This window comes from Canis lupus, chromosome 6 (genome assembly GCF_048164855.1).
Source record: "Canis lupus baileyi chromosome 6, mCanLup2.hap1, whole genome shotgun sequence".
Taxonomy (NCBI): Eukaryota; Metazoa; Chordata; class Mammalia; order Carnivora; family Canidae; genus Canis; species Canis lupus.
The window spans coordinates 27,915,703-27,930,100 of record NC_132843.1 but is presented as its reverse complement, the minus strand read 5'-3'; the positions used below and the strand labels follow the sequence as shown (position 1 = coordinate 27,930,100).

General features: G+C 45.6%; 1 protein-coding gene across 18 annotated transcripts in view; it reads right to left on the bottom strand.

Moving 5' to 3' along the window:
• FHOD3 (formin homology 2 domain containing 3) overlaps window positions 1-14,398 on the bottom strand; it is a 463,300-nt gene that overhangs the window by 65,543 nt on the left and 383,359 nt on the right. For 17 of the 18 annotated variants that reach the window (XM_072829309.1, XM_072829312.1, XM_072829310.1 and 14 more), the window contains one exon: window positions 1,395-1,673. The exons of the other annotated variant lie outside the window; for it this stretch is intronic. In XM_072829309.1, coding sequence (XP_072685410.1) covers window positions 1,395-1,673 — 279 coding nt within the window. The remainder of the gene's footprint in view (window positions 1-1,394; window positions 1,674-14,398) is intronic. 18 annotated transcript variants of the gene reach the window in all.

Sequence of the window (14,398 nt, the reverse complement as noted above, 5' to 3'; positions counted from 1 at the left end):
TTCTGTGACCATAAATCACATCAAATGTGAATACTAAGAAGTAGAATTCGGGAGACTAACTGACATCTGACTTCAAGAGATACATGTAATAAGTAAATATCGATACTTATAATACCTTCTAGCACGTACATCTTCAACCAAACAGACACAAGATTTTCAATGCAATAACTACTAAGATACAAACAAATAATATCTTTCAGTCTTTTTTCAGTGCATCATAGTGACTAGCAATATAAAGAATAAAAATAATACAGCTGGTGAAAACTCAAATATCAACTAAGACTCAGCCATTGATTGATAGGTCTCATGGCAGGCATTATGGCTCCAATCATTCATTCAAAATGAATGAAATCATTCATTTCATTCACACATCCATGTTTCAGAGATCATGTATTCTTAATCTATGAGCTAACAAGCCATGCATGGGTTATGTCACTGGCTGGCAGGCCCTTGTGAAGCCTTCATGATGCACTTTGGGCCCAAAGCATAGGTTCCTTGAGTGTGTATCACTCTGTAGCTTAATGAGGACTGGCTAGTAAGACATGCCTCCACTGGTGAAATGTGTTAGTTGAGAGAGGTGGCTGTCCTCTCAACAGCACACAAGTCATGGGTAGGAAAACCAAGCCTATGGTGTTGCATATGAACCATAATTCAAGTGATTATATAAATCCTTTACAATTCCTATAACCCTCTGTGGCACCCTCCCTGAGTCCCCAGTGAGGATTAACATTCCATTTGGTCTCTCATCATAAAGTTACCATTACACATATGAACTGAATATCAGCTATAATGCCAAAAGGATCTGATTTCATAAAGAAAAGCAAATGCTTTATAACAAAAGCATGGCCCTGAGCATATTGTAGAAAGGTACTTAAATTATGTATATTCCACTCAAGCACATCAAACTGACTTCAGCACACTGTGAGCTGTCATTTTTTGGAAGTACCCTTTCAATTCATTTTAAGAAATTTGCTCTGGTTTGAAATGTCCATCATAATACCTTAGCACATTTCACTGAAGAAACTTTCGAGGGAGCCGATAGCAACATTAAGAAAAAAAACTACATTTACTATTAATGAGCAATTAGAAGGAAATGAGGCATTTCTCCTTTGGGACTTATTCCTTAGGCGAAGTCCTTTCCTGCCCTCATTATTGCCTTTTCCCACCTATAGAAGTGAAGCTACAATAATATGGCAGAGGGTATGGGGGCCACCTCCCCATGGGGCAGGAAGCTGAGGGGCTGCCTACAGTGTGGCCACATCTCTAACCTCCAGACTCCAGGTGACACAGCCCAGTGAGCGAGCTGAGCCAGCAGTGACCTCAGTGGCCAGCAAACCAAGTCGCCTGCCCAGGTTTCCCTGGAATTTATTTACTGAGAAAAGGGGCTGTATTACCAGTTCCCCTGTCCCTGGAGAGCTTGTCCTCCTTCTCCTCCCTCTCTAACGTGCTGCTGGAGGACGAGATGCTGGAGGCAGAGCAGTTGTCCTTCTCGTTCACCTCCTCGCTCTGCCTCTCTTTCTCACTGAGGGAGGCCCGCTCTTCTGGCTCTTGCTCCAGTGCTCGCTCCACTTCACTCTCTGCTCCCACGTGGGCAGGGGCTACTTCCGGGCTGGCCTCATCCGTACCCTGCCCCACCTCCGCCTCCGGTCCAGGCTCAGGATCCCCAGCACTCGCTGGTGGAGACAACAATGGAGATTATCATCACAACAGGAATTTCTTGGGAATGTCAAGTGAGGTGTGAAAGTAGACATGAGGTTGACATCCCTTTGCTGTTTGTTGTGGGCAGAATCCTAAAGATGGCCCCAGGATTCCCATCCCCTGGTTATTCAGTTGAACACTCATCTAGGCACTGGGAAGGGATCATACAGCTGCTGGAACAGTCTCAAATCACTTGACTCTAAGATGTGGAGATTATCTAGGGGGGGGCCTGAAACAATCCGGTGAGACTTTTTAAAAGCACAGTGTTTCCTGATTGGCAGCAAATAAGAAAGAGAGATTAGAAGCATGTGGCTTTAAAGATAGAGGGGTCATGTGACAGACAAGGAATGTGAGTGGCCTCTAGAAGCTGAGAGCAATTCCTGGCCAACATAAAACACAGAACAGGGACTTTGACCCTGTGAGCACAAGAAACTGACTTCTGCCTACAACGTAAATGAACCTGAGGTGGATTCTTCCCAGGGCCTCCGGGTAAGAGACAGGCCAGTCACAGCCTTGAGGGTGGCCTCCTGGTACCCAGGGCTGAGAATCCAGTTGAATCATGCTGAACTTCTGACCCATGGAATCTGTGAGGCGATAAATGGGTCTATTTTGAATCACAGTTTGTGGTAATTTGTTATGTACCGGTAGCATTGCTAAGTTTTATCAGGAGCTAAACCAATGAGGACTGTTGCCCTTTGCTTAAATTAGGTTTGCTCATAATTTGATTAGTCCATAATTTTGAGAGTTATTCAGGAGAATCACTCATGGGCATAGAACTATTTGTAAACCTATCGAGGCTGGAGATTTGATGCTTGTAGCAAGGTAAAATGCTCACACTCCCAAGTGTGACATCCATCAAGCTAGGGAACAGGAAATGGCATAGGATGGCTTTGCATGGTTTTACTGAGCAAAATTCTCAGCTGTGCACTGTATATGGGTAGCAAAATGATTGAGGATACAGAAAGTTCTAAGCCAAATGTCTTGTGTGAAGGCTAAAGGGAGACAGGTCACTCCTGAGAGTGTGATCCTCGGGGCTGGGCAAAATCACATTTTTGAGTCCCAAGAGTGTGTGCTCAAGCCCTAGGCATAGGCTACTCAAATACAGAATTGCAGCAGCATCTGCATGGGGCAGGGGCTGTAAGAGATCTGCCCAGACCTCAGGAGAACAACTGGACCAGGGAGCTCCATCTGTGGAGGCAACCTGCTGGCTCAGGTGAGTGGGGACAGCTAGCAAGGGAATATACAGAACAGGCCAGCAGGGCCGGCAGTGCCATTACTATGGGAGAGGAAAGCTCAGGCCTCACTGGGCAGGGAGCTCAGCTACCCTCAGCTTCCCTCGGCTTCTCAGCCAGAAGCTGTTCTGCCCGGAATTATTGGGTCCAGTATCCCCGACCCTCATCTGCTCTCAGGCTGCTTTCCTCTGAGAAAGAGGGAATTGAAGGAGGTGACATGTCAGCTTCTCCTTATGTCCTTGGGTAACTTCCAACCACCAAAGGACAGAATGACTCCTCCAGGAGAGTCTCTCATGCCCTTTGGATAGGAATGGGGTGTAGAGGTCAGAGAGCCTCTCCCTTCTGCCTGCCCATGGCTTCATGATAGGTTGTATATCTTCTAGCCTGATATGGGTACCTGCTGCCCTGAGAGACTAGGGGAAGGTAGGCTGGGGCAGCAAAGACCCTGTGTCCAGCAAAGACCCCTGTTGGGGGTCCCCCAAGAACTGGTGATGTGAGGACAAAGTTTCCAGGCAGAGATGTGCTGTCTGGCAGTAGCAGGAGGAAACAAAAGGACATACAATCATGAACCCACATACCTAAGAATGGGCTTGTCAGACACTTTTCCTCAAAAGCAGAGACAGAGCTGAGTACAGTGAAAGAACAATACATCCTTGAGAAAAATCCCCTTTGGTATTAAAGGAATTTTTATGGTGATTTCTTTTTCATCTGATAATAAAACATTTAGCAAGGAGATACAAACATCCTTTGGTTTACGAGCATGGCACAAGCACCACGTTACCAATAGCACTGTCATCCTTTGGTTGACAGAAGGCATATGTCCTTGCACACATTTATTTCAGAATAGCCACATCAAAACGAAAATGTGTTTCCAACAGTCTAGCATGTGGCACACATTTGAGTTTTAATTGGTGAGCATATGGTGAAAACTGGCTAGGGTGCCTCCATGTGGCTTTATCACTGACAGGGAGAGGGGTGCAGTAGGCTGCCATGAGCCTGTGTCTACTCTCCATCCCCAGGACAGTGGGCATACAAAGTAGGAAAGACCCATGATTTGGTGGCAGTATGACTTCAGCCCACGTGCACTCCACCATGTTTCCTTCCACGGAAGCAATGACGCTGGTCCCTGATTAGCCCTGGTGGTCTGGACAGGTGTCGTGATGGCCATGCACATGCTACAGAGCCACACATTCTTGTGGCTGAAACCCTAAACGATTTCATCCTCAAATGCTAGGGCCCTCACTTTGTGGAGACATTTCTATGTGTGATCCGACTACTGGGTGGTTGCTCTTTGTCGTTGCTGCTGGAGAGGCAGCCATCTCCAAAACTGCCTCCTGACCACCATGCAGACTCAGCATCACAGCCCTGATGGCAAATCTGCAGCATGTAAGGTGGTCTTAATGATGAACAAATAATATTCACGCAAATTCTAGTCAAGCGAAGCCATCAAAGATAGAGAGTGACTGTAAGCGCAAACACACATGGTTGCTTCCTGATAACACTGGTACTGCACAGGGCTTCAGAGGGCTCAGTCTTTGGCTAGAGAAACAGGACATAAAAACCCATCAGTGGGGATCACAGTGATATGTGGCTGGGCACCCAAAAGAAGGCACTGGATAACAAGTGATGCGGTGGGGTGGGGGAGGGGTCCCTGGAAGGAGCAGCTGGGACCCAGGCAGAGCCCTTCTGCAGCTGCATTAATCAAACATATAAATGACAAGGGCAAAAGGTCCCTAAAAGCTGAGACCTCACCTTCCTCTCATGTCCATGAGCCCCCAGCATGGTACTGGACCAACATCTGTGCAGAGTCTTTGCTGACACCCAGAAAGCCCTTTGAGACTGTACCCTGAACTCCAGAATATTTCTACCCCCCCTTTCCTGTTCTCTTTCATCAAGACATCTCTTGTCAACACCCACTCCACACATACCCACACCCACACCCCCACTCCTTGTATCACTGCCCCATGCCAGGCTGCCCCACTCGGGGCAGACAGGGGAGAAATTATCATCTACCCTCAGGGAGTGCGCAGGAGCAGGAGGAACCATATCATACTAGCCTTCAGGAGCAACCCAAAGAGAACAAAGGCATTTAACAGCATCATGGAGTGGAAACTGTTCACAACTTCCCACTATAGCCAATCCCTGTATTTAATGAGCATTTCTCTGGCCCAACAATGGTGTTGGTGGTGAAAGACACAGTGATACATGAGTGACACAAGAGACAGACCCAGGGCTTGTCATCGTAGGGATTACGGAGGAGCAAAGAGAACCAACATGCCTGGCCATGGCCTCTGCATAGCAAAGGTGGGGGAACCTCACCACCAATGAACATGGAAATCCCAGCCCCTTGGCTCACCCAGACACAATTAAACAGATCTATACAGATCTATACACATGGCAGTGTTCTAAAAGCAAAAGCATGGTGCCCTGGGGGTGGGGTCGAGGGCATGGCCCCCCCCCCACATTAGTTACTATGCCAAAATGACATTTTGGCAGGGTCTTCAGGAAGAAAGTGAGTTAAAAGGTAGAAGAGTGGACACAAGAATGTTCTGGGCAGAGGGAAGAGTGTGTGCAGAGACAGGAGAGCACAGGGCATGCCGGAGGAATGAAAGGTCCCTGGTGTTGGGGCTTTGGCAATGGGTGCAAGGACTTGGGACGTCATGCTAAGGGCAGTGATGGCTGCTGTAGGTAGAGACAGGCAAACAACACTTCCCACTGGGATAGCTGCCACGTGTCTGGAGCTATGGATGAAGCTCTTCGGTAGTGTGGAACAGAGATCCAAGAAGCAAAGTTTGCAGACAGAGACTGAAGAGGTAGAGGCAAATGCCAGACACTGGAGCTCAACAGACAATGATGAATCAAATCATGGTGCCAATGGGAAGCTGGTCCGCACCCCAGAGAGCCTCTGGGGAAGGTAGTGTGTCAGCTTTGAGGGGAGCGTGGGGTGCTATCTCCTGAGCACTGCAACTAAGCACACCTCACATGAATGGTCTACCAAATCCACACAACCCCTCTAGGCAGACACCTGTCATACTGCCCCCAGAAAGCAAGGCCAGGAAGGAACAGGGGAGGCCCAGGTCATGGTGCTGGGCAGGAAGGGGCAGGGTACGCCTTCCCAAGCACGTGCCTGTAAGGACCCTGAGCCCTGCCTTTGAGGCAAGGTCAGAAGTGACTGTAATAAACTAACCTTGCAAGTCAAGAGCTGCCAGGGCGCTCCTCCCTCCTGACTCTTCCATCACCAGTCATGTCCTCTCATCACCTTGGACAGAGAAAGGACGTGAAGATCTGCCGCATCTCTGGGGCTGGGCCAAAGAGGAGAGGCGTCGCGAGAAGTTCCTGGGCCAGGGGCCAGGTAGTCCTTCTCCCCACAGCACGAGTATGAAAGGGGAGGGAGGACATGGCAAGAAATGCCTGGCAACATAAAAGGCACTGCAAACTGGGACCCGTCCTCCTGGCCCACATCCCAAGCGAGCAAACTGATGGGATCCTGGTATTGCCAGAATGCACTTAGCAAATGCCAGAAAAATGTATTTGGCCAGAACCTGCGCTGACCTGATTCAAAGGGCTTTAAACTAAAATTTAAGGTCAGAGTGCGGAAAGGAGGAAAGAAATTGCAATTAAACTGCATAAAGGGATATAGGAGTGGATAATTTGTGTAATGTGGAAGAAATCATTGAAAGAAAGAGGTCCATGGTATATTCAGAAAGAAGTGACAAGGAACCCGGTTGTTGCCATCCTGGGGATGGACCTGTAGCCCCAACCTGGCCACTGAAGGGAATCCTTTACCCAAAGACAACAGACGTTACAGGAGAGAGAGGCTGGGCGTGGGAGCAGGACGGGAATCCACCAACATGAGAACCACAGGGAAAGAGGGAACACTCCACTGCTTTTGTTGGGAGAATATAACAGGGTGCCAGGTTAGATGCCGGGACTTCGTCACGCAGATCACAAAAGTGGGAGAGAGACGAGAGCGAGCAGGCCCCGAGGAATTCAGCCCGGGCAGATGACGGCTCACAACACGTACTTCTCTTTGTCCCTCCAAAAGCCCAGCACCAACTCCTCACCTGGTCTTGAAATCTCCTTAGGGCAGCCTGGGTGGCTCAGCGGTTTAGCGCCGCCTTCAGCCCAGGGCCTGATCCTGGAGACCCGGGATCAAGTCCCATGTCGGGCTCCCTGCATGGCGCCTGCTTCTCCCTCTGCCTATGTCTCTGCCTCTCTCTCTCTCTCTCTCTCTCTCTGTCTCTCTCATGAATAAACAAATAAAATCTTTAAAAAAAAAAAAGAAAATCTCCTTAGATGTCAGGCCCTGCGTACTAGGTACCAAGTGCCTTCTCCACACTGGCGCTTCCCAGAAACCACATGCACATCACTCTGTGTAGTCCTCACACCAGCAGTATGAAGATTAGCGTGAGAAACGAGGACACATGTCCAGAGAGGTTTAGCAACTGGTCCAGGGCTACACAGTGGGCTGGGTGCTCATGGCTGCTCCTCCAGACCCACTCTCTGTTCTGCTCTGTGCCCTGGGAGGCTGGCTGCTTCTCACTTTCACAGGGAGGTAGAGGCATGAGCAAGAGGAAGGAGATGCTGGAGTATTTATGCCTCTACTCTCTGCACGTGGGGCCTCAGTTCAGCAGAGGTCGTCAGGCCACCGTTTCTGTCCTGTGTGCTCCTTCCTGAGGGGACAGCTCTCACCGTGTCCCAGGAACTGACCGAGTTCCTCCAGGCCTGGAAGTGGGAGCAGTGTTAATGGTCTCCTACTGCTCCTAGTCTCTGGGGGCTTCTCCACCGGATGGTCCCATGACCTCGTCCACACCTCTGTGAGCTGTGCCTTCACTGGCTGCCCTCAGACACCCTCTGAGCATGCCCATCTCCTTCCCAGCTCACCAACAAGCAGATCTGGGATCTGAACCCCAACAGGAATAACTGAAAAACTGAGGCTACCAATCAGGATATTACACTGTGAGGTGGGTGACTTACACTGTAAAGGAAAGGTATATAATCATTCCTAAAAAAACAAATACAACATACAGCATGCATGAATGTTCCAGGTCTCCTTTCATCCATGTCCCTGACAATGGAGTCCAGAGTGTCCAATTGGAATCTCCTGTCATGTAACTTTTCTTTGTAGAGATAAATTGCTGGTAGAAAGATCTGAACTTAATAAGTCTTTGGGTGGCTTCAATTGATTTCAATCTGTGAGGGTGTCTTGATGACTCTGCCAGGACTTGGCTTTCTGGCAGGTCTATGAAACCAAGGGCTGGGCCAGCCAATTCTATAATAGTCACTCCAAATCATGTACATTCCAGGGACCTCCCCAGTTCAGAGCTAATAACTAACACCATCAACTTTAAACTTGTGGTTTAATCACATAAATGTGAAAAAGGTCCCAAGAGAAAAAGCTCACAACTTTGAAAATTCTTTAGACTTTGCCTTTGGTGTTGGGCCAGTTCATGCTAAGCTGTTCACTCAGATTCACTCTAGAGCAGGATTTCTTGGCCTTAATACCATGGCTATTTGGGGTTGGATAACTCGGTTGTGGGAGGGCTGTCCTCTGCACTGTAGGGTGTTTAGCAGCATTCCTGGCCTCTACCCAGTATAGGCCAATAGTATCTCCTCCTCAGTTGTGACAACTAAAAATACCTCCAGACACTGCCAACTGTCTCTTGGAAGAGGGAGTAGGGGAGGCAGCAGGGATCATCCTGTGTTGAGAATCACTACCCTAAGGAATAGTTTCATTACGATGGACTCAAACTTAGCCTACCAAACAAACTCAGCTTTACACAAACAAAAAACCCCACTTCATCAAGTGCAAAATATTGATCCTTCAGTCTCGTGAATTCATCTGTCTTCAAAATTTAGCCCAGTTTTATTCTCAAAATTTAGAGTTAGATTTTTCCAAACAGGCTCAGCCTAAGCCACTTCTTAAGATGAAAACCCTGTGAGACCAAAATTACCTTCAGAAGGCCTTTTGGAAGATGCCACTTTATAAATACCATATCAACCCTCATAGTACCAACAATCAAAGTGCTCATTTAGCTTCAATGGAGTGCCATAAGAGGTACTGGGCTTTTAGTAGTGAGCCATGTTACCAGGAAACACAAATCTTTATACTATAAAATCATACTTGATGCAGTGTGTTGTTCATACTAGAAAAGGCACATGAGAGTCAGGAATGACTCAAGATAAATAAATACACATCCATGGCCCTTGTCATGCTCACATGGAAACCCACACCTGAGTTGGATGTTGGGCAGGATTACAAACACTACCCAAATTTCATTTTCACTTCCTCAACCTTTGCCTCTCGGATTATGCCTCTGACTGAGTACACTTGGTTCAACATATACAGGATGTAATTCTACTGTACTATCATATTAGACAAAAAATACGTATCTAGTTTCAGGTCCAGTTCTTGCAAATATCAGTCAGTGGATAGATTCTATTTCACATTATAAACAGAAAGTGAAAAAAAAGAAAAAAACAATTTAAGATTATTTTATCATGTATCATTATTCTATCTGTTTTATGTCACTGCTTTATCATTATTTTGAACTCAAACCATATGATCCCAAACATCAATCCTTGGATATGAAGACTTCCTTTGAGTTTGTTTAAATTCTTCTAAAATCAGATTAGACAGATCTTGTCCTGGCTCAAACAATGTCAAATAGGATCACTTCCAGTATTCTTTTATCTTTGAATGCCCAGTGAGGGCTGGTGGAGCTCCTAGATTAACTACATGCTCACTTTCTTACAAGAGCAAGTAGGAAGACAGCCTTTCCTCAAGGATGAAGACATTGTCTGACTCCAAACTGACAATGCATTTCAAGAGCACTTCTAGTTCTTGTCAAGTCCCAGACAGAACATTAATGACATCAAAACAAAATAGCTATTTTGGAAAGGATATATACTAGCACTAAAATGGATAGTCCTGAGTCATAACAGCTAGCAAATAAATTGATTAAACTTGAGTTTTTTGATTAATTCACTTTTTCAGGCTTAGCAGGATACAGTTACTTTTAAATAGATGTTCTAATGTAATTAGCAGCTATACTCACTCCATCAATATTTATCGGTACCTCTGATGTACCAGGCACTGTGTTAGGCATAAGAAAGTCAGATGTGAAAAAATATCTTCCCCAAAATATTTTTTCAGGATAAAGCGGTCTAGTCAAGAGATATTATGGGATCAAAGCAGCTATTATCTAAAGGAGGTATTAGCTCTTCCTGCCAGTAGAGTCTGACCAAGCCTAAGCAGAACCAGCTGGCCTACAATTGGGGTACAACTAGAAATCTCACTTCTAAAATCTCACCCCAAACAGTTGACTCTTCTTCAATTATATCTAGTCACTAATCTGCTGAGTCAGTAACTTAGTTTATTTGACCTTGTTAGCAAATTTATTCATAAAAAGATAGAGAAAGATCCACTTAATATAAGGGGTATTTTAATAGGTGGTTGAATAAATATCTTTATCAAGAATCATCCTCTGAATGTTCTGCATCCTTTAGAGTTAGATCCTCAGAAGGAAATGGCCCACATGTCAGTTCTCTGTGAAATTTTCCTTTCTATATTAATGCACCATCCTTTCTTCAGTCCTTATATAGAGTGGTCTATATTGTCAAATATGTTCCTTCATCATGACCCATGTAATAATTTCTGGATATAGGGGAAATAGCTGTCTCTATAGATTAAAGTGTTTTCTTTTTTCATCCTATTCGTTCATTCCCTAGTTCATAAAACATTTACTGAATGTTTATTCTGCTCCAAGCATTGGGAGGTAACAAAGGTGAGTGCAGGCATGGGCTCTCCTCTGGGGAACACATGGATCAGGAAGAGGGAGCACTTATTGCATATACAGTGAGATAAGCCCTGTATCCCTGGTATGTGCAAGATGTAAGGGAAACATGTGAGAGGAATCAAAGGAGGCTTTAGAGAAGATGCTTCAACTAGATGGCTAAGAGCCCAGTGGGCACCCCGTGGAAGAGGGCTCTCAAGCATAGAAGCACATGTGAAAGAAGATAGCACCTTTCAGGTAGTGACAGTGGTTTGGTGCTGATGGAATGTAACATGTAGGAGTGGTTGTAGAGGTCAAAGACTGGTTGTAGAGACTGGATAACCAAAGTCTAAGTGCCGTGTAAGGTCTTAACTTTATGGTATAGATAATGGAGAGCCACTAGAGCTGTTTAAAAAAATATCCTGATTTTTTTTTTTTTTGGTTGGATTGCTAATAAGAACCTCAAAGATAGGAGATCTATTAGAAGTTATTGAAATGGAGGTATCTGAGTGACTCGGTTAAGTGTTTGCCTTCGGCTCAGGTCCTGATCCTAGGGTCCTGTGATTGAGCCCCACATTAGGTTCCCTGCTCAATGGGGGGTCTGCTTCTTCCTCTCCCTCTGGTCCTCCTCCTGGCCTGCGCTCTCTCTTTTTCACTCTCTCTCTCCCATAAATGAGAGTTGGTTAAGACGAGGACCAAGGCATTGTCGATGAGGAGATAGGAAAGAGGGCTGAATTGAGAGAAAGGAGCATATAAACACTTGGTGATTGCATGCAGGTGTGAGCATTGAGGGGGGAGTCAAAAATTATATGCATGCTTCCAGCTTAAATGACTAGGCCAAGAGAGATGGTCTAAACCAGATGAGGACTGGAAGGAAGGAACAGGTTTAGGGAGTAGGGAGTTTACAGGTGAGAGATGGGTGAATCGCCCATCCGAATGCCCCTGACTGGCACCTGTTGAGTGTGACATGTCTGAGGAGCATTCAGTGCTGATGTCTAAGAAGGCTGGATACACATGTCCTGAGCTCAAGAAGGCCAAGGCTGGCGATGCAGACCTGGCGGTTTCCATCACATGGAAGATAGTTAAAAATCGTAGCTGAGGATATGAGAAAACAGCCAGAAGTTAGGCATAAAAACAGGAGTTGCTGGGAAAGGAGTGTTTGGAGAATCCAATACTTAGAAGGAAGGCAGGAGAAGTGTCAGTAAAAAGACTAAAACAGAATGATGAGAAAGACTGAGATAAATGATGAGAAAACAGTGATGAGAAATGCAGAAGATAAGAAAGCCAAATAACATTCTGAGTCTGGAGAGTATCTAGACCAGGGACCAAGAACTGATGGATAATCTTCTGGAACTTCCAAATGTATCTGGCAGAGACAGCTTTCTCAGAGGATGTTCCAGCTTCAGAAGGCTCTAAAGATTCCTGCCATGTTCAGAGGCAAGCAAGATGCACTGTAGGGTCACTGACCCCAAGAGTTCTCTTGAAAAGCATACTTTTAGGGACTGGAAAGCTAATTTGTGATTATCCTGCCACATGGCAAACGGTGTATCATTTTGCACAAATGCCTTATTGGAGTGAGTAGGGGAAAGGCAGGGGGGGTAGAGATGAGGGCAGGGGTGCTGGAGGGAAAAGTGGAGTGTCAGAGTGGTGATCAAGGTCCTGACCACAGTTAAGAATGCTACAAGGAACCAGGTAGTTATTCGTCTTTGAGAAATCTCAGTTCTTAGTCAACAGCTCTGGAAATTCAAAGTACCACACTGCCTGAAGAATGCTCAGTGTCCTTACCTGTGAAGGCCTCCTGATTGTTCCTGGGAGCATTTATCCCAGGCTCCCACCTGGGATGAAAGGCACTGATGTCTTTCCAGATTCCCCATTAGCACCTCCAGATGGAGACAAGCTCATTCACCCCAGAGTGCCTGCATGAAACTGGGTCTTGCAACTCCGGATGCTCTTTCTTTTTGTTAAGAACAAGCAGCTAACTCCTGAAGTGGAATACTTTGTTTCCATTAAACAGATTTTAAGATGCAAATTTGTAAATGTTGGTTAAAAAACATCACAATCCATGGTTTATGTATACAATGGAATATTACTCAGCCATTAGAAATGACAAATACCCACCATTTGCTTCGAGGTGGATGGAACTGGAGGGTATTATGCTGAGTGAAATAAGTCAATCGGAGAAGGACAAACATTATATGGTCTCATTCATTTGGGGAATATAAAAAATAGTGAAAGGGAATAAAAAGAAAGGAGAAAAAATTAGTGGGAAATATCAGAAAGGGAGACGGAACATGAAAGACTCCTAACTCTGGGAAACAAACTAGGGGTGGTGGAAGGGGAGGAGGGAGGGGCTGGGGGTGACTGGGTAACGGGCACTGAGGTGGGCACTTGACGGGATGAGCACTGGGTGTTACTCTGTATGTTGGCAAATTGAACACCAATAAAAAATAAATTTATATAAAAACAAAACAAAACATTACAATCCAAAGCCTGGAAACAATTCTCCATGAGTCTCTCATGTTACTGGAGTTTTAGAAACAGAAGTACTAAGAGTCTTGGTTCTGGGATATCTTTCTAAGGATGTGTGCATAGCCAGTAGCCTTGGAAGACAGAGATGGTGTCTCCCCTCTGGAGCAAGGATTGGCTGGTTTATAGCTCTATGTGATAAAGATAATGTCTCCCCCTGGGACAAAGGGAAGACATGTTTCCTGTCCACTATAAAAGATTTGGGGTCCCTAAGCTCAAGGTTCCTCTCTGTGTGTGCAGCCATCATTTAAGGTTATCCACATCAACTTGTAGGAACTGAGGCTTGGAGAAATGGCACAAGCGCTGATACTCTGGCTACCACTATTGCTACAAGTAGTAAAGTCCATTGTCTCTGACCTTGAAGTTTCATGTTTTGTGCCTCCATCCACAAAATTGTGGCAGGATAACTTATTAACTTATAAGTTGGTAAAGTCTTAGACCCTTCAGAGTTTTTGATACCTAACTACTACTTATGAAGGGATCACGTTGATCAAGTAATACCATTCTTTAACAACTTTTCCAAAGCCATTCTGTGCCTTATCTTCACTTAAGCAAAATTAAGACTCATACTTAATCTACTTCAAAAGGATTCAAGACTATGTTTTAAAATGCATGAAAACATGCTGCAGGCAACTGTCATTTTCTATAGGAGGGAAAAAGGGAAAGTTTTGCCTCTTTCCATTTTTAGAGACAGAGAAAAAGGCAGGCAGGAAAACCCAATGTTTTGCAAAGTCTCTCAAAGCAGTTCCACAGCAGGTGTAGCAGGCAGTGCCTTGGCCTTGGGTAGAGCTTCTGAGAGATTTTGTCTAACTGACCAAATGTCAGCAAGTAGCAGCAGTCAGGTGAGTTGTGGGGAGATGGGGCCGTCCCGAGTCACAGAACCACAAGGAATCTAGTTTCCTGCCAATTCGTGAAATACTGGACTGGAGGTGTCCAAAAGCTTTATGCAAGGGAACCAACATGCATTAGGCTGATGACTGATGATATTCCATCGCTACTGTGCCAACTGGAAACAGGACACCAGATGTTTCTGATTTCTGCCATGTGGATTGGGTAACTTAAGAGAGTGTCTACACCTGAAGGAGACCCAAAACATGTCACGCAAGATGACAAAGGTGCTCAATGACTGGTAACAATGACAACAGCTGTGATGATGAATGCTGCCTA